Source organism: Lontra canadensis, unplaced genomic scaffold, assembly GCF_010015895.1.
Source record: "Lontra canadensis isolate GAN:19392208 unplaced genomic scaffold, GSC_riverotter_1.0 scaffold1, whole genome shotgun sequence".
Classification (NCBI taxonomy): domain Eukaryota; kingdom Metazoa; phylum Chordata; class Mammalia; order Carnivora; family Mustelidae; genus Lontra; species Lontra canadensis.
Genome location: NW_022630995.1, coordinates 117,126,287 through 117,152,759, shown reverse-complemented (window position 1 = coordinate 117,152,759; position 26,473 = coordinate 117,126,287). Strand labels below are relative to the sequence as shown.

Sequence of the window (26,473 nt, the reverse complement as noted above, 5' to 3'; positions counted from 1 at the left end):
TTGTATTACCCTCTGACCCAGTAACCCCACTTCTAAAATCTACCCGAAGGAGGGGTGCCTGGGAGGCTCAGTCAGTTGAGCGTCTGTCTTCAGCTCAGGAATGATCTCAGGGTCCTGGGATGGAGCCCCATGCCAGGCTCCCTGCCTAGTGAAGAGTCTCCTTCTCTCTCTGCCCCCGCCCCCATTCGTGCTCTCTTCTCTCTCCCTCCCTCTCTCACTCACACACACACACACACACACACACGCACAAAAATTCATTTCAGTCCAATCCAATCTACCTGAAGGAGATGGTACCAAAACGTGAAAATGTGTGGCATTAGGATGTGGCACTAGATCTCTGCCCTCCTCTGTCCCCTTCTCTTCCTAGATCTCTTAGTTCCCCTCCAACCTGGGGGTGGGGGCAGGGAAGTGTGGAAGAGAAGCCCCAGGCCCAAGATTCCATCTGCTTTCCTTCCTAATCCCAGAGTGGGGGCAGGAAAAGAGGGTGGTATCCCCAGCCTCCAGCACTGAGGAAGAAGAGGGCTCCTAATCCCTGAACTCTGACCCCCCCAACCACCACCTCCCTTTTTCCCCTGCACCCAGGAGTGGGCCACTTCTGGGTGGAGCAGTGGGTTCCAGCTTGGCTCACATCAAGAATGTAAGAACTACAAACAAAATTTCTATTAAATTAAGCTTTGTTGTCAAAAACAAAACAAAACAAAACAAAACAAAACAAACAAAAAACAGCTGTGCCAGGAGAAAAGATCACTAGTAGACAAAACAGTTCAGACTAAGTAATCAATGCAATTTATGGTAAAACTCTGTATTTACTGACAGGAAATGACGTCCACGACATACTGCTGAGGGAAGTTAAATACCTGACTTACAGCCTTCAGAACCCCATTGTAATATATACCATTTACATAAAATTCAGACACTTAAACAGTATACAGAGAGATGTCTAGAAGGAAGTTCACCAAAATGTTGAGTATTCTGCACTGGATAGAGGGTTTCAAGGAAACTCAAAAAGAAACTTTCCTACTTATTTGTATTTTTTTATGTATGGGAATTTTCAAAAAGTACGTATCATGTTTACAAAGACATTAAAACTATTCCCAAAGAGGAGAAAAATTAAAAGTTAACCTCAGAATTGATCCTTTATAGTTTATTTATTCATTTGTTTATTTTAGAGAGGGAGATGGGGTGGGGGAGGGGTGGAGGGAGGGGGTAGAGAGAGAATCCTAAACAGGGTCCATGACTGGCTCAGAGCCACATGCAGGGCTTGATCTCCTGACCCTGAGATCACGACCTGAGCTGAATTCAAGAGTCAGAAGTTTAACCACCTAAGCCACACAGGCGGCCCTGTCATTTTATTTTGTAACCAAGTAAAGACTGGTACTCATTTTGGAGGATAACCTCTATTACCAAAGGAAGGTGTTTTTCACCTTGGTCCTGGGTTATCTGTATCAGAATTGCTGATGGTGCTTGTTTAATAGAGCCCCAAGGCTCCCTCCCCACCACCACCCTTTCCCAGCCAAATCCAGGCAATCAACCGTTCTGGGGGTGGGACCCTCTACATGGTTCCCAAGCACTCCTGGGGAAATGTATGTATACTTAAGTCGGAGAACCACTGCCCAGGAAAAGAAAAAAAAAGGAGGATTAGCAAGTTCACCTGAGTTAACTCATATTTGTTTATATACATTCTCTCCCTCCCTCTGTCTCTCCACCTGTTTTCCCACACTGTATAGGAGCTGAAATTGAGATGAGCTAAGGGCATCAGATATCAGGTTTAAAGGATTAAAATATTTAAGAAAACCCACAGAATGGCTGATATTCATGGTAATCACCAACCCTCTTGTCTCAACTTACGCAGTACTTGGGTTTTTGATGAAGCCAGTGTTTATGAAATTAGGGCAGAGACATGTTGTTTTGACTCCAGTTCTTTCTAAAGCAGCCAGTTCTTCAGTCAAAGCTTTATGAAATCCAACAGCAGCAAACTTGCTTGAACTGGAAATAAACAGAGAGAGGTCACAAAAGGAGTCAAGGAAGCTGCTGCATCTACTTAATTCCGCTATCCATTTTCCCAAGTTAAGTGTGCTCCTGGGTCTGGCCTCATGGCCATCAGCTGAATCTCAGGGTCCAGCCCTGACCTACTGAATCGGAACTCACAGTATAGAGTCTCATGTAAATTTATAGGCATTTAAGTCTAAGAAGGAGGGCGCCTGGGTGGCTCGGTTGGTTAAGCGTCTGACTCTTGGTTTTGGCTCAGGTCATGACCTCAGGGTCGGGAGATAGAGCCCAGGTTGGGCTCTGCACTCAGAGCGGAGCTTGCTTGGGATTCTTTTTACCTCTCCCTCTGTACCTCCTGCTTGTGCTAAGTGCGTGGATCTCTCTCTCTCAAAGATAAATCAATAAATCAATCTTTAAAGTCTAAGAAGCATTGGCAAAGAACACTTACTACATCCCCACACCACTTACTGAAGTGAGAACTGAGTAGGTTCAAAGGTCTCGCTAGGAAAATTGGAAAGTGTTTGCTTTTGTTGTTGCTTCCCTAAAAGTTAATGTCACCATAGCCTGTTAATTATCTAACATACCCAGGAATTCCTGGGAAAACTCCCCTGGACAACTCTTATTTTTCCCTTTAAGTCTCAACTTCACTTCCTCAAAGAGGCCTTCCCCTGACCCCTAGACTAAATTATTTCCGCACTATATAGTAATCTTCTGTTTTTCATGATAGCCTGTTTAGGGTTTGTGATTAAATATTCATTGGGGTGAATTTTTTTTTTAACATCTGTCCTTCACACTTTTACTATAAGTTTCATGATTATTTTGGTTTCCCATAAATCCCCAGGGCCTAACACAGTGCTTTGCTTATAATAGCTGCTCAATAAATATTTGTCAAACGAATTAATCAAAATGCAAAGCACTTCTTATCATTACAGCTCCTTCATTTGGGAAGAGAAGAAAATTAATCATATTCTAAGCATATTATTTTTCTAATTAGGTTTTTAAAAAATACCTTTATGGAGAATTAAATTCATATATCATAATCCACCCATTTGAAATGTACAATTCAATGTTTTTGGGAATCTGACATTATTTTAATTTTTAAAAATTGTGTGAAAATATATATAACAAAATTTGCCATTTTAACCACTTTTAAGTGTGCGGTTTGGGGACATTAAATACCAGATTATTTTTCTGTAAGTCTGTATTTATTAGCGATTATACAAAGTAGTTGTAAATTCTTGCCAATTAACCTGTGCTTTGGAAAATACAAACCTGTGGAAAGTTCCCTCAACTTTTTTTTTTTAGAACTCACACATATACTGAAAGCTTAAAAGATGGCTAGATTTACTTACGTAAGATATAAATCTTACCTTGAAAATGACACAAAAATAATCATATGTAAAATTGATCACTACCTGTCAGACACTGTCCTCAGTTATTCAGATGTATTATTGCATTGAATCTCCACAACAACTCTTTGCAATAGCTGTGGCTATGATCCCCATTTACCAGAAAGGAAACTGAGGCACTGGGGTGGGGGAGCTGGTTGGGCATAATCTGAAGCTGCCCCTGGTTGCCCACACAGGGTAGGGAGGCCAAAGAAAGAGGCGGACCACTCCGTATTGGCGGGTGGCAGGCTTAATAAGCAAGGGAACTTGGGACACTCATCTTGAGCCGCTTTAAGTTGAGTAGATTCCCACACCACCTGCCAGAATCTTTAAATTTTATATAGAGGCCTTAATTGGGTTCAGCATATATACCATCCAGATAGTCTTGGCACCAATTTTCTTTTCTTTTTTTTTAATGATTTTTATTTGTTTATTTGCGAGAGAGAGTGTGTGAGAGAGCGCGCACAAGCAGGGAGAGTGACAGGAGAGGGAGAAGCAGACTCCCCGCTGGGCAGGGAGCCCGATGTGGGACTTGATCCCAGGACCCTGGGATCATGTTCTGAGCCGGAGGCAGACGCTTAACCAATTGAGCCACCCAGACGTCCCTCAACACCACATTTCTATCTCAAGGCTGTGTCCCTGGGGCAGCTTTTGGGAACTGGGAAGGCAGTTGGATACTGTTCCAAGGACAGGGCGGTGGGGAGGAGCCTACAACTGCATAGGTCCAGCTCGCAGGTCATGTCTTCTGGACGAGCTCCCTCAACAGGGTTACAGGACTTGCCCAAAGTGGTAGAATCGGGCTTTAAATTGGGCCAATAAACCAGGCCTCTATAAGATGTACTCTAAACTTCATTAGCTCCCGCCCTAGTTAAGAGGCAAATGACAAACTGGTAAAGCAATTGCAACAGGTTAAGCCATGGGTAAGGGTTAATACAGGGAACTTTATAAATGAGTAAGACAGTACTCTAGTTGATAAGTGGTTGAAGGACATTAGCAGGAAAGTCACAATATAAAAATACCAATGGGTGTATGCATATAAAAATGTGTTATTTCAGGAATAAAATAAACACAAACTAAAACAAGTTGGGGGGGCACCTGGGTGGCTCAGTCGTTAGGCATCTGCCTTTGGCTCAGGTCATGATCCCAGGGTCCTGAGATCGAGCCCTGCATCAGTCTCCCTGCTTGGCAGGAAGCCTGCTTCTCCCTCTCTCATTCCCCCTGCTTGTGCTCCCTCTCTCCCTGCCTCTCTCTCCCTCTGTCAAATAAATAAGTAAGATCTTTAAAGAAAAAAATTGAAAAGATAAATAAAATAAGATGGGATTTTTGCCTAGCAGTAATGTTGAGGATATGAAGAAATTTTTATTTGTTAGAGTTGCTTTTCAAAGTACAGAATGTTTTCATTTTAAATCATTGAACTAGGAATCTTTTCTCTTTAAGCCTTCAATATATGTCTAAGCTTAAAAATAAAAATGAAAACAAATAACAACAACAACAAAACGATGAGAGAGGACTTTCCACAGCTTTCTATTTTCCAAAGCACAGGCTAATTGGCAACTTTTTCTGGAAGGCAATTTGGCAAACGGTATCAAATTCATTAAAAATACACCATGCTCTTAGATCTAGTCCTTCCTCTTACAAGTATTTATCCCAAAGAAATAATCGGTCATGTTCCTAAAGATTTATATTCAAGGTTAGTCTCTTGGATATATAGTTCATGAATGCCAATAGGTGGAGACCATTTTAAACATGTGGAGTGGGGGCGCCTGGGTGGCTCAGTGGATTAAAGCCTCGGCCTTTGGCTCAGGTCATGGTCCCAGGGTCTTGGGATCAAGCCCCGCATCAGGCTCTCTGCTCCGTGGAGAGCCTGCTTTCTCCTCTCTCTCTACCTGCCTCTGCCTGTGATCTCTGTCAAATAAAAATCTCAAAAAAAAAAAAAAAAACGTGTGGAGTGGACAGCTGTTTGTTTTTACCCTTTGGTATTCTTATTTCCTTATTCTGGAGACCTCACTCTGTCACTAGCCTGCCAGAGGTTGCCCCTGTCCAGTGGCTGGGTCTACCTGGAGTGATCTCTGCAACTAGAGCGTTGGAAGGCATTGCTGAGAAATCACGGCTTTTCCCCCACCTGCTGGCTATTTCGAGGATATCGCTTGGGAACTGCTGGTAGCTAGTAGCTACCTTACCAGCAGACAGAGGCAAAGAGCCTGCCTGACGCTCTGGAACCACGGGGCGGGGGGAGGGGGGGCGACGACCCTCTTCTGGTCCGAAGCAGTTTAAGCGTCGTGTCCCTCACAACCGAAAGAATCCTGACAGATGAACTGCGCAACAATAATGGATAATTTGCACAGTGGTACATATGTACAGCGAAAAATGCAAAAATGAAAATGACATTGCACATATATGTATTAACATCCAAATGTTCATGTAAAATTTGGGGCCCCTGGGTGGCTCAGTCATAAAGTGTCTGCCTTTAGCTCAGGTCATGATCCCAGGGTCCTGGGATTGAGACCCGCATTGGTCTCCCTGCTCAGCGGGAAGCCTGTTCCTCCCTCTCCCACTCCCCCTGCTTGTGTTCCCTCTCTCGCTGTGTCTCTGTCAAATAAATAATAAATAAAATCTTTAAATTTAAAAAAGTCAAGGGACGCCTGGGTGGCTCAGTTGGTGAAGCTGTTGTCTTTGGCTCGGGTCATGGTCCCGGGGTCCTAGGATCGAGTCCCGCACCAGGCTTCCTGCTCAGTGAGGAGTCTGCTTCTCTCTCTGCCTCTGCCTCCCACTCTGCCTGCTTGTACTCGTGCTCTCTCTCTTTCTCTCTCTGACAAATAAATAAATAAATAAAATCTTTAAAAAATCAAAATAAAAAAGTTTTAAAAAGCCAAGATTATGCAGGCAGATTTTCTTCAATGCTTGACTACATACCTATATTTTAAATGTCCTAAAAAATTGTAACAAATGCTAACCATGATGATTTCTGCATGGTAAGATTATCAGTAATTTTTTTCTCTTTTACTAAGTTGTATTTTCTGTTTTTTCTTAAGTGAACCAAAAGTGCAGAAGTACATAAAAAGCTCAGAGTTAATGATGTTGAGCATATTAAAAGAACTCTGTATTTTTGAACTTCAGGGTGAATTTATTTTTCGATATATGTATATATGAAAGCAAAACGTGAGTGGATTTTTTCCCCTGCACTTTGCAATATTACATCAAATTTCTTATTATTAATAACATGAATATTTCTTATCCCAATCATTCTTTTAAATAACATTTCATTATAAGCTAATAAAGGTCAGGACTTGATTTAGCCACGTCTTCCCACACCGGTGACTTTCATGATTGTAAATTGGCTCTTCAAGTTGACAAGATATATTAGCCAGAGTTTCATGGTACTTTTAAATATTTTCTTTTAGGGGTGCCTGGGTGGCTCAGTGGGTTAAGCCTCTGCCTTTGACTCAGGTCATGTTCTCAGGGTCTTGGGATGGAGCCCCACATCGGGCTCTCTGCTTAGCGGGGAGCCTGCTTCTCCCCCTCTCTGCCTGCCTCTCTGCCTATTTGTGATCTCTCTCTCTCTGTCAAATAAATAAATAAATAAAATCTTTAATAAAGAAATAAATATTTTCTTTTAAAAATCCAGATACTTTTGGACAAAATACTTAGCAAGCAGCCAAAAACATTTTAGAATAGAATTAAATGGTCAACGTCTCTCACCACAAATCCAGTTCTGTGATCTCGGATTTTTCACATTAATCATTTAAAACTGTTGAACTGTAACTTCAAAATAATTGCAACTTTTTTTTTCCCCAACATAGGTGATTGGAGCTGTAATAAATTATTTTGCTGTGGCTGTAGCAACTCAGGCAGGCCAGTGACAGCTAAAGGCTCAATTACAGGGAAAAGAACTGGGTAATTCCAGATCACCTCTCATTTCATCTCAACACTGGGGAGCCAGAATATACAGGATTAGTTCCACCGAGGCAAACCATTCTGGAAGCTAAAATAAGAGGTGGGACTTTGCTGTTTTGTGTAACTACAGGGAAGCAGAATTAGAATGTAACACCAACAGGAACCCTCCTGTTACTGAACACTTATTGGACTCCAGATTCTATCCTAAGTGCATTACATTATATGATTTAAACTTTACAGCATCCTGAGGATTTGGTCAGTTGCTGTGCTTAGCTTCTCCTATGGGTGAAGAAAATGAAGCACAAAGGAGCTGAATAACTTGCCAAGGTTACACATTAGTCAGTGATTGGGTCAAGATTCATAACCATATGATCCACAACAGTCCCATCCTGGAAACAACCCAGATGTTTCTAAACAGTAGTATGGATAAATACATCGCTATCTAGTCACCTCGTGCATACCAGGCAGGCAAGAAAATGATGAATCTGTGGCTACCAGCAACAGCTAGGACATTCCTCACACACACAGCATGAATCCCTGTGTATAAAGATCAAAAGGGGGCAGAATTCATCTGTGGTGTGACAATACAAATCCTTCGAGAAGGAGAGAGGGACTGCGGGTTGGGAAGGTCTTATCCTATTTTTGGATCTGCATGGGGGTTACACAGATGTGTCCACATCACAGTAGCTCATTGAGCTGCACATTCATGACCTCTGCATTTTTACCAATCAATGTAGGCTATACTTCAATTAAAAAGTTTATGTTTTAAAATAGCAGTGTATCAGTTATATCGCCCAGTTGTTAACAATAACCACAGATAAACACTGCTTTCTGCTGGGAGGAGTCTTCAGTGTGTCTTTGTGAAAGTTCTATCACTGAGCAGATGCTGAGCACAAACCAGAGTCAAGTGAATCCAAGACAGCTGCGATCACGAAGGATCACAGACTGCAGCAGCTCGGGCCACGTGCAGCCGAGGAGGCAAAGAAGAGTCCCGCAGGGGCAAGCAAGCCGCCCCTCCCCCACAAAGCCGGAAGTGCACAACGCACTTGTGTGCTGGTGACCCTGCCTTTCAGCCCAAAGGGTGCCTTTGTGTGAAGAAGACAAACCTACTCCTCTTCTTAAGTGACTTTACTGCCATCTCCTGGATAATCTTTCGAGTTTAAAGGGACCCGAACACGAACAGTGCAGCCTAGAATTGTGTAGTCTGCAATCCGCACAACTGTGTGTGTCGTTCCTGCTTTGACAAGACTCGGTGAGATCTTTTACTTCTGCTGAAAGTACTACCAATAGTGACCAAAATAAATTTGTTTCTCATGCAAAACACATTCTCTCTTGATTTTCACTGCTGAACATTCAGTGGAGTAGAATCAAGTCCGAATCAAATGAGCTACAGTATTTACTAGGGCAAAGAGAAGGAGAAGGCATGACTGCCTTACCAGCCCCTGCTGGACTCAGATTCTCTTGGCCTCTCCCGATTCCTGGGGACTAAGAACCTGGCAGGGGAGCAGGGTGTCACGTAGTAGCGGAGAAGCAACACCTGCCACTATCCTTCGTTCATCACGTGCAGAATGCCAAATCGTATCAGCCTCAGAGGGCCAGGGGACAATCACCTAACTTCTACTGGCCCTGGACCACAGGTCTGTCCTGTGATTGCCTCAGCAGTCCTTTCATCTTTTAGAAAAAAACCTCAATCCAAGTCTGCGTTGATTTTAAAAACTATTAGAAAACAAACACATGCTAAAAAAGAAAGAAAATATAAATGAATAAAAGGAACAAAATAAAATTACTTATCATTACCAAAGAATAACCACTCCCTAGGTGTGGTTGGAGGAAAATGGCTTGGTATATATGTGTCCTTGGGAACTTATGAAATGCAAGATACACATCTTTTATAAACACACACACACATATATACACACATATGTATATATTAGATAAAAACAGATACTCACCCATGCCAATGTTTATAAATTTATATCCATACAACTAGACCTGTTGTTTCTAGAATTTAGATACTTACTTAATTCCAAAATGGCAGAAAACAAATTTGAGCATATCTGTACATTTACTTGACAATACATATTATTTGAACAGTAATTCAACATTTTAAGAGTCATTATTTGCTAAAATATAGAAATGGCCAGGCACTGCTGGGGTGTGTACAACCTGTAGGACCCCCTGGGCTATGGTGGCCTCACTAAGCAATTCTCCACAGTATACAGTGGAACACACCATTCTTACAGTAAGTTCTTCAGGTATTATAATGGCATGGGTTTGTTTGTTTGTTTTTTAAAGATTTTATTTATTTATTTATTTATTTGAGAGAGAGAGAATGAAAGAGAGCAAACGTGACAGGGGAGAGGTCAGAGGGAGAAGTGGACTCCCCGCCAAGCAGGGAGCCCGATGCAGGACTCGATCCTGGGACTCCAGGATCATGACCTGAGCCGAAGGCAGTTGCTTAACCAACTGAGCCACCCATGCACCCTGGCATGGGTTTTTAAATGGGTAACTATTATGATTCTTTTTTTACAACAATTTCACTGTTTGGATGCTTTTACTACTTAGAATTCCAGATTATACTCTTTCACTTTATACTGTTTTGTTCCCATAAAATTACTTTATTAAAATTATTAACTTTTATTCATGTACAAAAATATTCCTCTTCTTTTATCACTTCTTGCTGCTAAAAGGGATGAAAAATGCTTTAAGAGCTGGCTTCTAGGAGCGCCTAGGTGGCTCAATCGGTTAAGTGTCTGCCTTTGGCTCAGGTCATGATCCCAGAGTCCTGGGATAGAGTCCCGAACTGGGCTCCTTGCTCAGCAGAGAGCCTGCTTCTCCCTCTTGTGCTTGCTTTCTCTCTAGTGCTCTCTCTCTCTCTCTCAAGTAAATAAACAAAACATTAAAAAAAAAAAAAAGAGCTGGCTTCTAATTGGATAACTTCCCTGCAGCCACCTCTAGAACAGTCAGCCTGGAGGAGATTAACAGTTGATAATGCTGCTGTGCAAGAGACTTTGTGCTACTTTCTATTTGGGCAACTTCAAGTTTATCATCATTAATGGTAGTTTTCATTAGACAGGATAAGAAATCACACACAAGTTAAACACAGAAACAAGTTAAGGGAACACAAGCTCACTTACCAATAAGCAAGTAAGAAGGGGACCCCAGTATGCCCAGCTGCTGAAGCCACAGTGACAATATGGCCGTGATTATTCTTCATCATCGCTGGAAGAAATGCTTTTGCAGTCTAGCAATAGTGTTTATGAAGAGAAAAAGATATACTGTTATTTCGCATTTGCAGACCCACTGGGAATATTTCCAAACAAAACTATATTTTGTTAACATTTTTCCTAGATTAAAGGGGGAAAAAACCAATTAATTGCCAAATGTGGCAAATTAAGGCACCTGGATATGATACCTAGATTGGAAAAACTAAGCAAAGCAATGGATACTGAAAACTTTGAGAATCCATTTCACTACAATTGTGAACTTCTAATAACCCCTGAGCCTCTATGTCTTTTGTCACTGATGTTTTCTATCATTTCATATATTGAATAGATATAGTAACTAGAGTTATCAAAGAATTTATGTATAATGTGAAATTGTTAGAAAATAGTTTGGATATATCATCAAAATACTGAGATGAATAGCAAACTTCCAGTAGTCACTGAACGGTTCATGCAATAAGTATTTATTGAGCACCTACTATGTGATGGGGATTCAAAACATTAAGGCAATGCCCTATATCCTAATAAAGGCAGAAAGACAGGCAGATTCATCAGTTATAAAGATGCACTGGGTATCTTTAGCCTGCGTGGCTCAGTTCCTTAAGCCTCTGCCTTTGGCTCGGGTCGTGATCCCAGGATCCTGGGATCAAGCCCTGCATGAGGCTCCCTGCTTGGCGGTGTTGGGTGGGGGGGCTGGTTGTCCCTCTCCCTCTGCCTGTCACTCTGCCTACTTGTGTTCTCTCTCTGTCAAATAAAAACTAAAATCTTCAGGGGCGCCTGGGTGGCTCAGTGGGTTAAGCCTCTGCCTTCGGCTCAGGTCATGATCTCAGGGTCCTGGGATCAAGCCCTATATCAGGCTCCCTGCTCAGCAGGGAGCCTGCTTTCCCTTCTATCTCTGCCTGCCTCTCTGCCAACTTGTGATCTCTCTTTCTGTGTCAAATAAATAAATAAAACCTTTAAAAAAATAAATAAAATCTTCAAAAAGAAGATATAAAGACAGATGCTAATAACTTGAGAATATTGACATAAATAATACCACATTTCACTAACTCCAATATTCTTTAGAGATTATGTATCCCAAACTCACATCCAACAAAACTTTAAGGGACCCTTTCAGGAACTAACTATTTGGGCAATTTTGAGCCTCTTCAGAAACTCTCTCTCTCTATATATATGTATATGTATCTGTAGCTATAGACCTTAAATGGTGAGGTTTATGATAAAGTTTGCAACTATGGGGCCAGACAATACTCAAGGCCCGAGTCTCATGAGAATATGAAAGTAAACCCGGCTCACCTTTAATAGAACCACAGAAGAGGACTCAGATGACCCCCAATCCTTTTCTTCATAAACAAGATCACACAGATGTGAGAATCTAGTTTAAAATTATAAAATATATATAACACCTAAAGTTTATTAATTAATTACTGCTATTAGTATTTTTAAGGGTAGAAGAAGAATGATTGATGAGATTTGGTCAGAGCATGAAAAATGACCTCTTCGTTTTTTTAAAGTCTATTTTCTCTTAATAATCTCAACCCAATGTGGAGCTTGAACTCACAACCCCAAGATCATGAGTCTCATGTTCTTCCTCCAAAGAAGCCAGTCAGGCACCCTGAAAAATGACCTCTTTGCATATTATCCTTAGTATCTAGAAAAAACTTCAGTATTAATCTGATACATTTTTATGTCTGCTGAAATCTCTAAAGATTTTATTTATTTGTCAGAGAGGGAGAGAGAGAAAGAGCACAAGCAGGGGGAGAGCCAGGCAGTGGGAGAAGCAGGCTCCCTGCTGAGCAAGGAGCCCGATGAAGGACTTGATCCCAGGACCCTGGGATTATGACCTGAGCCCAGGGCAGACACTCAACCGACTGAGTCACCCAGGTGTCCTGAACTCTCCACTTTAAACATAGTCTTTGGGTTTTACAAAAGGGAATGTGTTCATAAAAGAAGTCATACCTACCCAGAAATGTGCAAGTACATTAACTTCAAAAGTCTTTTCAATCTGAGGATCTTGTGTTGCAAACAAATCCGACGTGTAGACGACACCAGCATTATTTACTAAAATACTAACATCTCCAATTTCTTCCTTCACCTTTAAAATTAAGACAATTATCTGCATCATGAAGAATACTGAAGGAAGATTTGCATGCAAGGATTATTAAAGAACTATGTGTTCCTCTATTAGATGTGGGGGAAAAGTAGTTCTGTAATCTATGTGCCAATATGGAAAAAAGAACCTTTTAATCTTAGCTACTTAGTTTCAAAAGAGCTCTACCTTTAAGTCTGGTTAGGTAGAAGTTTTCGTTTACAATTTAGTCTCTTGACTTTGCGCTGTTGATTTTACCTTGAGAGGCCTTTGGCTAATAAAAATGTAATCAGTGGCAAAAAAAAAAAAAAAACCAAAAAACAAAAAACAAAAACCCAGCATTTATTTTTTAAATACTACTTAAAAAGTAAGCAAAAAAATTTTTTTAATGAGTTGGTAAATGCACGGACTATCTGGGGGTCTCTGTAAAACTGATTATACCATCAAGCTGGTCACACCTTCTATTTCTTTATTTTTGTAGTCACTCCATTCTGTTCCTCGCCAGCCTTCCTCCCGCAGGTGGCAGTTGGCAACACTGGAATATCTTATCTGATATTTTTACGGTTCTTTGGGTAAATAAGCTTCCTGATGGATAGACCCTAGAGTTACAATGCATTCTGTTATACATTGTGTTCCAAATAAAAGCTAACTTCTGTTAGGAGTTATCATATTTAGATAGTGCTGGGGTGTGCTGGGGGACTGAGGGGGAGGTAGCAAAACGCTTGTTAAAGGTTTTCATTGTGTTAAGCATTTTGCATGATTTCATTATTTATCTCATTTAATTCTCACAGTAATTCTGTGAGCTGGCAACTCTGGGTATGCTCACTTTAGAGAGGAGGAACATGATACACAGAATGGCTCTTCCTTGACCAAGGTCACAGACTATTCACGGTCCCCTGGAGCTGAGACTCTCCCAGATCTTCAGACCTTAGAGGCCAAGACAAACCTTAAAGCTCAAACAGAAAGGAAGCCGGGAGGTGGAAAACCCATCAGGACACCAGTGTGCTAAACGCTGAAGGCCTGTCAGCCAGAAATGAACTTCATCAGGTTGTACTGAAGGTATGGAAGAGTCAAGCTAAGATACTGGGCCCTTGATCAACACTATCTGTACCTACAGCCGCATCTCTAGCTCCATCTGAAAACCGTTGTTCTGAAACATGCCCCTCAGGTATGGAGAAAAACAGGACGGGGTGTGTGGCTGAAGCTGAAGCGATGGAGCTGCTGTAATGCGTCCAAACTGGCATGACTGAAAATATAAACCACTCCTTTATCCTGCTGAAGAATCTGCCCAGAAACACTTGTCCCTTCCTTTGTCCTCGAGCTCCCCGTCATCACCTATTGTCTCTCCACAATGTGACATAAAAATGTCCTGATACTAAAGTGGCCACATCAAAATAACTTCCAAATATCTGATCATCACACAGCATGGGGCATATTTTGTTTAAGCTTATCGCTTCTCCTTCAGCAATTTCAGTAAAAACATGTGTAGGGTTAAAACACATGGAATGGGTTCAAATAATGAAATCGCCTTTTCCAGAACAGCCTGTTCCCAGATAAGTTGAGGAGGGATCACTGTGTGCCAGGTACTGATCCAAAAACTTTACATCATTAATTCACTTAATCTTCCTAACAACGCTGAGGCGGGTACTGCTATGATCCCCATTTTATAACTGGGGAAACAGGCACAGAAAGGTTAAGTAACTCGCACTCATATAGCCAGTAGTAACTGGAAGAGTGTACATTTCTCTAAAGGAAAATCATCCTTAATTTAAGTAAAATAGTGACGGTTAAATGCAGATGTTTCTTGTCTACTTAGCTCAGGCCTCACCAGTAATAGAGGCATTAGCTTGAGATAACAAGGTTACAATTCAAAATTAGAAGTTAAAAATGTCTGCAAATCTAAAAACCCCAAGCAAGGAGGTTCTCAAGGCTGGTTCAGTCAGAATCTTTATACTGTAATGGATCAGATTATCCAGGGATAAGGTCCAGGAATGTGTATTTTAAGGAATTTGCTCAGATAATCCTACTGCTTTCTTACTATTTTGACATTCAGTTAACAAGAAAATGTATGAATGCATTCGGAGTGAGGCACCATTATATATACACAGCACATCTCAGTTGTATATAAAAGAGGCAAATACTGCTTTACAGAGATAAATCTATCTATGATCAGAGCCTGATAAAGTTAAATTTATCCTAACTCCTTAACCCAGTTCTTTGGGCGTCTGAAGACCCTGTCAGTGATTTGCAGTGTCATCCAAGAATTTACTTGTAGCAGAATCACATGAGTGAGGTGTGGGTATGTGGGGTACTAAACAGGCAGATTCCTGGGCCCAAGGCTTGAGCTACGAAAGCAAACCTTGGGGGCGTCATTTTTTAACAGGCTCTCCGGAAGATTCCAGAACACACTGAAGTCTGGGAAACTCAGTTCTAGGTTCTAGTTGTGGGTCCGCCACTAGCTGACTGCACAATCGTGGGTAAATGACAAAACTTCTGCTACTTTGTCTGCATCGTGACCCTGTCAGCTCTAGAATCCCTCCAGGCTCTGACATGATCCGATTCTAACTAAATGCAAAATATCACCTTCTTCGCAGAGCTGTAAATATCTTCTCGGTTACTGCAGTCTACCACAAAGGCATGAGCCTTCGCCCCCAGTCTCTGGCATTCAGCAGCTGTGTCCTCAATTCCATGCTAGAAAAGGCAACAAAAATTTGATAAAGAGAACAACGTAAATGACATGAACCATGAACATATTGTATCAACAGCTGAAAATAAATTAAGGACAGTCAGATTGTTTGAACTAGCGTTGGGCAAGAATTTAACTGGACAGATCTTTGGCAGGGTTATAGGTTACACTTTGCTCTTAGTACTCTGACTAGTTTTTTATTTGGAACCAAAGTTAAAGCAAGCTTTTTAAAAGAACAGAAAAATCTGGGGTGCCTGGGTGGCTTAGTTGATTAAGCGGCTGCCTTCGGCTCAGGTCATGATCCCAGGGTCCTGGTATCAACCCCCATGTTGGGCTCCCTGCTCTGCGGAGAGCCTGCTTCTCCCTCTGCCTGCAGCTCTGCCTACTTGTGCTCTCTCTCTCTACCTCTCTGTCAAATAAATAAATAAAATCTTTAAAAAATAATTTTAAAAAGAACATAAAAATCTTAAAATACTGGTTTTGTATTCACGAATTTTAATACTTTGTGAAAAGGTGTGGTATGACACACATTGTGATATGACACATTCATATGAATGAATGTGAATGTGTGATAAATACTATCAGGATTTTAAAAAATATTGAGCTTTTTCTTCCATTAAAAACTGTCACTAAAAACTATTCACAAATATCAATTTTCTAGCTGCAAGATAAAAAGGGGTTAACTCATTCATTCATTCATTCACTCATTCTTTTAACATTTTAATGTGTAGGTCACAGTCATGGTGCTTAGAAAAACCTTACAGAGGTTTGGGGGATTTGGGGAGTAGGAAAAAAATAAATGAAACTGGATGGGATTGGGAGGGAGACAAACCATAAGAGACTCTTAATCTCACAAAACTGAAGGTTACCGGAGGAGGGGGTAGGAGAGGGTGGGTGGGTTATGGACATTGGGGAAGGTATGTGCTATGGTGAGTGCTGTGAAGTGTGTAAACCTGGCGATTCACAGACCTGTACCCCTGGGGCAAATAATACATTATATGTTAATTAAAAAAATAAAAAATTATATTAAAAAAAAAACCAACCTTACAGACAGGAATATGAATGAGACAGAGTATTAACCTCAGCAAGCTCACAGTCTAGCAGATACATAAAGGAAGCATAGGTAGGTAGGACACATGAAACTGTTATTATGTCGGAATAAAGGACTGAATGCTGGCCATTTCATATGGTCCAAACTAATACACTATGATAAGTATAATAACAAAACAATATACAGAGAGTTATGGGAACACAGAGGAGGGGCATGAAATACAATTCTAGAACAAAAGGTACCAGGGTGAGTAGAACACACAGGTAAAGAGAAGGGAGGCAAGGGCAGGCAGGCAGAGTGTAAACAAAGGGATGGACAGTAGAAAGGTCCAGTGGGAAAATATTAGCAGATCGGCGTTGCTGAGTCATAAAGCTCAAGGCCAGCAGGAGTCCAGATCAAAGGACACTGTGTGTCATACTAGGTTTTATCCAAAAAGTTGGGGAGGGTGGGCACTGATTGAATTACATAATCAGATTTGTATATTATCCTGATTATTTTTGCTAACGTATGGAGGACAGATTTTAGGGGTCAACACTGCAGGAAGAGAGAAACATTAGTAGGGAGTTTACAATGATTCAGCCAACAGATGGTAGAAGCTTGAGCTGTGGTATGACTGGAAAGAATGATGAGAAGAGACTGAGCCTTACAACCTATCTTCAGGAGGCAAACTCAGCAGGTCTTGGCCGCTAGATGAGGAAGGTGGGAAGAACCGAAGCTGAAGTGCTTCCTTTTTAGTTGGAGGAAATGGCCACATAGTGTTGCAACAGTCAGATGGAAGTCACAAGGAGAGCGGATCTGAGAAAAGGAATGATGACAAGCCCAGTCTGGAGTGTTGATTTTGTCACCTGAAGTTCATGATTAGACCTTAGGGGTTCTGTTTTCATTTTTCTTTTTTTTTTGTTTCCATTTGTGCTTGTTTGCTGGTTTGCCTTCACCAGTTTTGTAGTTTTTTCATTGTAAAGAATGCCTCAAACCATACCTTGGACTGAGGGTTAGTCCGTGAGCTCTGCAAGCCAAGAAATTACTGTCAACTAACACACAAGTGGACAGACTTACTACATTTACCCACAGAGAGAACGGCAGAGCAGAACACTAGTGTGCGAATTTGCTGGTAAACTTGAACTCCTCTTGCAGAAAAACCCAAATCTGGACAGTTATGGAAAAAATTCAGTTTGCTCAGTAAACTTACTGTGTGACAGTAAAAGGAAATAGGGTGTTTTCCTTTTTGCTGAAATCTCTCCCACAAACTGTTTGTCCTCTGATGAGGAGCCCTTATTCCCCAAAGGACATTGGAACATCTCAAGTAAACCTTATGTTGCCCTCCTGTACCTGACAAGCAGCTTCTGGCCCCTTCCTTTGAAAGTATAATTTCATTAATGTAGTATATACACATGATGGAATATTATTCAGCCTTCAAAAGGACCAAAATGCTGCCACATTCCACAGCATGGATGAACCTTGATGATCTTAAGCTTGGTGAAACAAGCCAGATACAAAAGGACAAATATTGCATAATTCTAGCTATATGAGATACCTAGCATAGTCAAATACAGAGAGACAGAAAGCAGAATGGTGGTTGCCAGGACCTGGGGAGTAACTTTAGTGAGTGCAAAGTTCCATTTTGTGATGACCAGAAAGTTCTGGAGACGGATAGCAGAGGTCATTTCCTAACAATGTGAATGTAGTCAACACAACTAAACTGAAACTTAAAAATGTTAAAATGGAAATGTTTATGTAATACATATTTTACTGCAATAAAGAAAGTTTTAAAAGTATATGGTACTGATTCTTTCGGTATTCACAAAATTCAGTCCTTACTTTAAACAAAGTCTACATAAAGCTCCATTTGCCCTTCATTCCATTGGTGGAGATTTGCTTAGTACTGGTCTCTGTCAATGGGCAGAATGTGTAGCAACAAACATACCCGTCCTTTACATCTGCAATCATGCTTTCGCCTATTCCCCTGGTCTTCCTCACTTAGGGCCAAGGTCTGCACTCCATACCTCCTCAACTATGCAGCAAATTAAAGTTGGAAATCCTGCCACGAAAAATTTTAGACAGTCTCCATATTCATTTGGTGAGAAATAAAAAGTGTAAGTGGACCCTTAAAATTCTTCTCAGCACAGGGGACCTGCTCATCATTCTTCAACAGTTGCCTTGTTAACCTTTTTCCTAATGTGCCGTACTCAGTCTCAATTTTTAATCCTGGGCTCGCTCTGAAGTCTTTACTTACCCTTCTTTGCCCTCTTATCCCCGCAACCAAAGCTCTCTGCCCGTTACTTAGACTACTAAACGTCTACATGTTTTTCTGATTGTTTCCAGTGCTTTTTTCATTCATTAATCCACTTTTCCATCTGATAAATAGTCTTTGAGTATATTATAGGTGTTCACCACTTGCTATAAATTTATCTTCACAAATTCATCTAACCAGGCATGGGGGTGACTGGTCAAGAAATGTGATTATCTACATAAAACAATAAAAAATTCATGGTGCCCGTCTCAGTCGAACAACGAAGAGGAAGCTACCATGAATCCCTCCCTAAATTCATGTTCCTTTTCTGTGGACTTTCTGATGAAGAGGAAGATGCCTGCCCTCGACCTCCCGAGAAGGGTATCTTTGGGCGTTGCTATCCTTTCAGCTTGACTTAATCTGAGAAATTGTCTCTGGAGATAATTTGACTTTGAACCCTGGGGCAGAGGCAGGGGAGGGGAAGAATTTGATCTGGCACCTCCCTGCCCTTCCAGCAGGATCTAAAAAACAATCTGAAGCTTTCCTCCTGTTTACTCATTCTCCCTCTTCACCAGCCCCAAGTTGGACATCTCTAGCTTCTGCTGCCTGGACTGCTTGAAATTTCCACCCTTACTCTCCCTCCCCAGTCAGGTTTAGTGGTTCTCACACTTTCATAATTTTAAAACCTGTAGAATTTCAATAACAGTGGACTGCAGTATATATACTGAACTAGGACTGCCCATCTTTTTATTTAGCCAAGTAAGGACATTAACACCAACACAAACTACCAGTTAATATCGTTGTAATTTCACTAAATATATGGTGTATTTCACCCACAAAACAAGCGGGGAGGATATAATTAAAATAATAGATGGCTTATTTAAATGAGATGAATTTAACATAATAAATACTCACTACATTGTCCTTAATTTTCTGACCACTTCCTCTACTACTTCCTGGTCTGCAAAACCAGCATCATCTCTGGCCTGGATTACCACCAGTCTCCTAACTGCTCTTTCTCCCTGCAACCCAACAGCCTAGAATCTAGCTCCAAACCTTGCACTGGCTCCCCCAGAAAAAGCAGAAGCACAAACAGTAAGCTGCCAGGAACCCTGATGATCCGGAGGTGCTGCAGATGTTTCTGGACCTGTGCTGTCTCATAAAATACAATGTGAGCCACATACCTAATTTTAATTTTTCTAGTAGCCACACTTGAAAAAACAGCATTAAGAAGTGTATTTTATTCAACTTAATATACCCAAAATATTATTTTGGAATATTTGTTATTATTATGAAACACTATTTCAACATGTAATCTATATAAAAGTTGTTCATAAGATACTCAGCATTCCTTTTTTCCATACTGTCTTTGAAATCCTGGGTGTAATAACATCGACAGCATATCTCAATTCAGAGGAGCCACATTTCAAAGGCTCAACAACCATTCAGTGGTTAGTAGCCACAACTATACTGAAAAGCACAGATCTAGATTTTTCTTTTATTTCTCTCCCTTCCCTCACTCTGTGCCATGCTCTGAATTTGCTGATCCTGCAGAGATATGCGAGGGGCTGCCTGCCTCTGCTGATCTTGACTCAACTATCTCCATCTTGGGAGGCTTTCTGTATAAGATCAACATGTTCCTCCCTGTCCCACTCCCAGCCACCACCATACAGAGTCCTTACCCCCTTTCATATTTTACTTTTCTTTATACTTACCACCTTCTAGCAATTACATAATTTATTATACAGCATATCTTGTTTACTGTCCCTTGTTCATGAAGTTTGTGTTTTTCTTACTGCTGTGTCCTTAGTTCTGCATTACAACAGTGCCTGACACATAGTAGGCACTCAATAAATACTTGTTGAATAAATGCACTCCACTCCAAATCAGAGAAAATTTTGTACGAAAGAGCAGAGGGCATTGGGAGCCAGTAACACAGATGTGTAACCTAATTCTTAACCCTAAGTCCTGCAATGTTAGCTTAAACTTCACTTTGTGAATGGATAGTAACAAACGTGTTATTATCCAGACCATATACCAGACACTGCTAAACACTGCTAGACACTATGAGTACTCTTTGGTATAAGCCTCCCACGCCTTTAAGGTAAGTACTGTTATTTTACCCATTTTGCAGAAAAGGAATCTAAAGCTCTAGAAGTCAGAAGGTGGCTTATGAAGAGGTGGGGGGCTCCTCCGACTGTGACCTACCTCCATGCCTGACATTCACCACCGGTGACCGCATCAGACTAGACTGGGCCTCCTTTGTATCTTCCACTGCATGTATAATTATTTAAAGTCTATTTTCCCTACAAGATTGTTTGCCTGTTTGCTCTGTCCTTACTATCCCACAACAGTTACTCAATAAGTACTTGCTGATTGCTATCTCAATCATCCACTCACTGGGAGAACTCTTTTAATGGCACATTCCCCGAATTTTTGTTTACAGCTACAGTGCTGGATGTTGACTAATGGGTAAGAGATGGCTTTTCAGGCCTTCAGGTGCCTCGCAGAAAGCCCTCTCTGTCCATCCAACACTGGCCATGTAAAAGGTTAGATTCTAAATCCTCCTCTTTTCCTTAAGCCTACACCTTTATTCTTGTAAAGCATTATGTATATTGAAGAGTTTCCTTTTATTTTTATTTAAAAATTTTTTAAATTTTACTTTTTTAAGTAAACTTGATGCCCGACATAGGGCTGGAACTCAATGACCCCGAGATCAGGAGTCCCACTCTCTCCTAACTGAGCCAGCTGGGTACCCCAAAGAGTTTTTATATATATATATATATATATATATATATATATATATAGTTTTTAAAAACATGATTTTAAGAATTATTTTTTGGCAATTGCTCTGATACAGTAATATTCTTTTCTGTTGGGTATCTTTTAAACCCACTCAGCTCAGTAACGGCAAGTAGAATTTTTCTCTTAATAGGTTCAAAGTTCTTAATAGGTTAGCTTAAAACCATTACTCTTTCCATTTGTTTAAGACAGAGGGATCAGTGAAATCAGGCTCTGGAGCAGATCACAAATTCTTTTCTGGGCAAAAGAAAGAATACATCTAAAATGCAAAATTATTGATGGGTAGTAACCGCGAATCTTATGTCCTCTAGGTCCATTTATCCTGTAATCATAAACATTAACGGATCTATAAAATGCCAATAGTCATTTTCTTCTCCCTACTTCATACAGATGCTGTATGGGCTTGTTGCCTACAGAATGCATCCATGACTACAATTAAAGGTGCCAGAAGGTAAAACACAGGAAGCATTATTACCTTATTTATATCCCAAAGAACCAGTTTGCTTTTACGTTTGGCAAATTCATAGGCAGTTAGTCTCCCAATTCCGTGTCCAGCTCCAGTAATCAGGACGATTTCCCCAGTAACTGATTTTCTCTTCTTAGGAATAAAACGCTTCAGGAGAGACTCTAAGGTGAAGATGACGAGGAAAGGCAGAAGCTGGAGGCACTGCAGAAAGAATTTCATCCTTTTCGTTGCCAAGAGCTGTGGGCGCACTTCCTTCCCCCAGTCCCTCCAAACTGCTTCTGGGGGGTGGTTCCGTCACACACCCGCGAACGCAGAAGCCAGGGTAAGGAACGGCTCCTTTTATCGGAGAGAAACAAACAACTCTGAAACCGTTCCTTCCGCTGGGCTGGGCTTGGTTAGGTCTTTCACAATTGGTTCGGGCTGCAGTGCGGAGCGGCTGCTCGCGGGCTCAGCAATCTGGGAGGGACCAAGTCCAGAGGAGGGCACGGCTTCGCGGTCCGCTGGTCTTTGACCCACTACCTCCGGGTCTTGCGAGCCGACCTTCGGGGCACAGCTCCCGCTTGTTTTCCTAAATGAAGTAATTCCTCTCCAAGTTCCAAAGATAGCTGACAGTGTCGGCAGTCCAGCTGCTTCCTTGAAACTTGACGCTCACCACTAGCGAAGGGATGCAAATGCAGTTTCTTGTCTTAAAAGGAACGTGGGGAGGAGGTCAGTTGTTCCGCAAGCCCCCGCCCCCGCCCCCCCCCCCACCCCGAGATATTATGTCTCACATTTTAGTTTGAACTAAACGCGATTTCTGGAGGGCAGAGAAAATGTTGTCCTTTCAAGGGCAGCGATAATCAAGGGCCAGGAAAAAATCGTATCATACCATCCTTAACGATCCTTGTTTGAACAAGGAAGAGCAGTATATTTGGATAACCTTTTTCACTCAACCTGTTGCAATTTGTGGAAAAAAAACCACACACAACATATTACACTTATGTAATTGTATCTTTATCCAGGTTAATAAATCACTGCTTCCAGAATGAATAATAAAATAGAAAATCACCTTGCATAAAGATTATCTTGATAGTAATTCAATATGTGAGACACTACAGTGCTTGGAAAGAGATTTCTGCCATGTGGATGACTGACGGTCACTTTAAGAGGCAGGAAAATCACAAAGAAAATGAAGTTCACAAAGAATTCATACATCTATCATCTACAAGTTTTTCTTATGGTTTTCAAATCCAAGTTTACAATAGTACAAATACTTGCATAGAAAGTTTCCGTTTCCAGAGCTTTTTCCCACATATATTATCTCATTAGATTTTTTTAAAAAGCCTCTTAGGAAGTAGAGAAGAAAACTGTTTATCTCCCTATCTTATAAATGAATAGATCAGTTGGATTAACTTTTTAAAGCTCTCTCAACAAATAAATGCATAACTAGGGCTAGGGACAGGTTCAGCATTTGTCAGACCTTTTTGTCCAATATCTATGGGAAGAAAATACACTTTATATGTGTATGTGTGTTTGCTTTCATATATGTTGACTTTCATATATGTAAACTCTCTCTAATATTTTTTTTTAAAGATTTTATTTATGTATTTGAAAGACAGAGATCGCAAGTAGGCAGAGAGACAGGCAGAGGGAGAGAAGGGAAGCAGGCTCCCTGCTGAGCAGAGAGCCCGATGCGGGGGCTCGATGCGGGGCTCGATGCGGGGCTCGATGCGGGGCTCGATGCGGGGCTCGATGCGGGGCTCGATGCGGGGCTCGATGCGGGGCTCTGGGATCATGACCTGAGCTGAAGGCAGAGGCTTTAACCCACTGAGCCACCCAGGCGCCCCTCTAATATTTTTTATTAAGCAAATTGTATTTGGAGGACCTGACTGGCTCAGTTGGGAGACCATGAGACTCGGGAGTTCAAGCCCCACCTTGGGTGTGGCGATCACTTAAAAAAATAAAATCCTAAAAAAAAAAAGAAAGAAAAAGAAAATTGTATTTAAAGAGAACCATGTAGTTTTGACCCACTAAGTTGACCAGAGTTCCCCTGGTCTAGGAAAAGAATGCAGTGTTTGAAAACAGTCACACCTGAATCCAATATGGGTATGTGACTTCCTTCCCTGAGGGTATTTCTTAATTTGTAAAATTGGGATGTTATTGATACTTACCCTACAGGATTCTTGTGAAGCTCAAATGAGTTAGCATTAAGCACAGTGCTCTATCAACTACCCATCCATTATAATGTAAGTTATAATTAGCACTAATAAAATTATAATGTGGATGGTTTTGTAAATGATAATTAGCTACTAAGCTGACACGGAGCCATGTGTGGAAGTTTACATATTTGTGGTTTTTAAAAATACCTCTCATTGAGAAAGTTTAAAATGTTTTCTGTGTGGAGCATCTTAATTACATGCTGCCCTCCCAGATGTTGAAGTGACATTGAAAAGGGGGGGGGTAGGTAAAGATAATAAGGAGCCCTTCAATATGATTTGAGCACTCACTATGACTAGGCATTATGCCAAGTGTTTCACATATAGTCACAGTTCATTTTACCCTCTCGACACTCTAAAGAAGTAGCTTCAATGGGATGTCTATTTCATGAATAAAGAAACAAAGGATTAAGAGAAATAAGTAGATCACCTGAGGTCATAGTATAAATGGTTGAGCTGAATTTAGATCTAGGCCATTATCACTATGCTATGTTGCCTTTTTTCTTAGGGCAAAGAAGAAAAGCCAAGCCACCGCTAAATCACTTTGACAAATTCAAAAGGATAAAAACTATTACTCATAATACCTTTTATTGTTCATAACTCCTACAGCATTCATAACACCTCCCCCTCATACCATTAGGTAACTTAATTCCTAATGAACAGGCAATAGAGTACAGCTATTAAAACAAGGATTTTTATTTGTTGTTTTTTAGAGAGAGAGCAAGCACGTGCCAGTGTGTGTGTGTGTGTGTGTGTGTGTGTGTGTGTGTGTGTGTGTTGTAGTAGGGGAGGGAGAGAGAATCCTAAATGCAGAGCCTGACTTGGGGCTCAATCTCAGGACCCTGAGATCACGACCTGAGGTGATATAAGAGTCGGACGCTCAACTGACTGAGCCACCAGGCACCCTTAAGACTAGGATTTTTAATTCCTGCCAACTTTTTATTGGCTATGTGATAGCTGGTTAATTACTTACCCTTTCCTGAGTTCTCAGTTAATTCATCTGTAAAATGGATACACTAGCAGCTTGGTTGAGTAAATGAGATATTTAAAAAGCACAGAGCTGACATCTTACATACAAATGTACTTAATGAATGATAGTTACTACTGCATTTTAACCATCATAAGTAAGAGATTTATGTTTGCCAGCCTGGCTCTGTAGAGTCCTAGTGGATTCAGAAGGAAAGGCCGCCATATTTTGCAATTACATAGGCCAGTTAAGAACAGTCACTTTTCTTTTCCCTGTTACTTTAAAGAACACTGAGGAAGAATATTCAGAAATGATTGCCAGACTGTGCTAAAGGAGGTCTTCCAAGAGTTTTTCAGTCATTCTAGGATAGAATGACCTTCATACTTGGCTCTGACGTCTGATTTTTAGAGCTGGAGGGATTTAAATGTTAGCTTGTTCAACCACATTTTTTTTAAAGCAATGAATCTATGAATTGAAAGTAAATAATATATCTGGTTCAATATATTAAAATATGTAAAATAAAAATGGTTATATAGTTATATAACTATTTTTGTATATTTATAAATTATTATACATATATATTATATATATGTAAATATATAAAATAAAAATGGTTTGACAAGGAGCACCTGGATGGCTCAGTCTGTTAAACGTCTCTCTTTGGCTCAGGTCGTGATCCCATGGTTCTGAGATCGAGTCACACGTTGTGCTCCCTGCTCAGAGGGGAGTCTGCTTCTCCCTCTGCCCCCCACTTGTTCTCTCAATACCACTCTCGCTCTCTCATTCAAATAAATAAATAAAATCTAAAAAAAAAAAACGGTTCAGCAGGGTCGATGATAAAAACCAATAGTCCTCAGTCCCACCCTTGTCTAGCTCTTCAGATTAAACACTTGCAACCCTTTTAGTTGTCTCTTGTACAGTTGACATCTATGCTCCTAAGAAAGGCTTACAGTGTCATTTCTTAATACTAGACACGACGAATTGATTTTCTTCCATGACAGCTGAGGATGTAGTTCACTTATTCCACTCCTAACACCCTTCTCCCTATATAGTCCCAATACAATTATGTCACTATTCTCACTACTTTTGTTTGGCCATATTTAAAAATTTTTTAAAGATTTTATTTATTTATTTAGCAGAGAGAAAGAGAGAGAGAGAGTGAGAGTGAGTGCACAAGCAGGGGGAGCCAGAGAGGGCTTAAAAGTACCTGGGATCCTGAACTGAGCCAAAGGCAGAGGATTAACTGACTAAGCCACCAGCCTTCCCTGTTTATATTTAAAACTTGTACACTTTTTATGTCTTATTCCTGCCCCTGTGTGATGAAACTTCTGACTTCCCATTCTGTTAAAGTAGGGTAAGCCCTATTGTTTTCCTCAGCCGTCAATTCCTACCTTATTATATCTGGTTTACTTTCATATTTTCAGGACTGATCATATCTATATTTTGTAACTGTAACATTTTCAGTGGTCTATGTTGATTCTGAAAGCAAAAA

The 26,473-nt window shown here is 40.8% G+C and overlaps 1 protein-coding gene across 1 annotated transcript in view; it reads right to left on the bottom strand.

The window, feature by feature from the left end:
* Window positions 1-22,146, bottom strand: part of HSD17B11 (hydroxysteroid 17-beta dehydrogenase 11) — a 37,595-nt gene extending 15,449 nt beyond the window's left edge. The window contains exons 1-5 of the mRNA XM_032861963.1: window positions 21,829-22,146; window positions 15,168-15,275; window positions 12,459-12,590; window positions 10,409-10,515; window positions 1,849-1,986 (exon numbers count right to left, since the gene is read on the bottom strand). Coding sequence (XP_032717854.1) covers window positions 1,849-1,986; window positions 10,409-10,515; window positions 12,459-12,590; window positions 15,168-15,275; window positions 21,829-22,038 — 695 coding nt within the window. The 5' untranslated portion in view covers window positions 22,039-22,146. The remainder of the gene's footprint in view (window positions 1-1,848; window positions 1,987-10,408; window positions 10,516-12,458; window positions 12,591-15,167; window positions 15,276-21,828) is intronic.
* Between the last annotated feature and the right edge of the window lie 4,327 nt (window positions 22,147-26,473).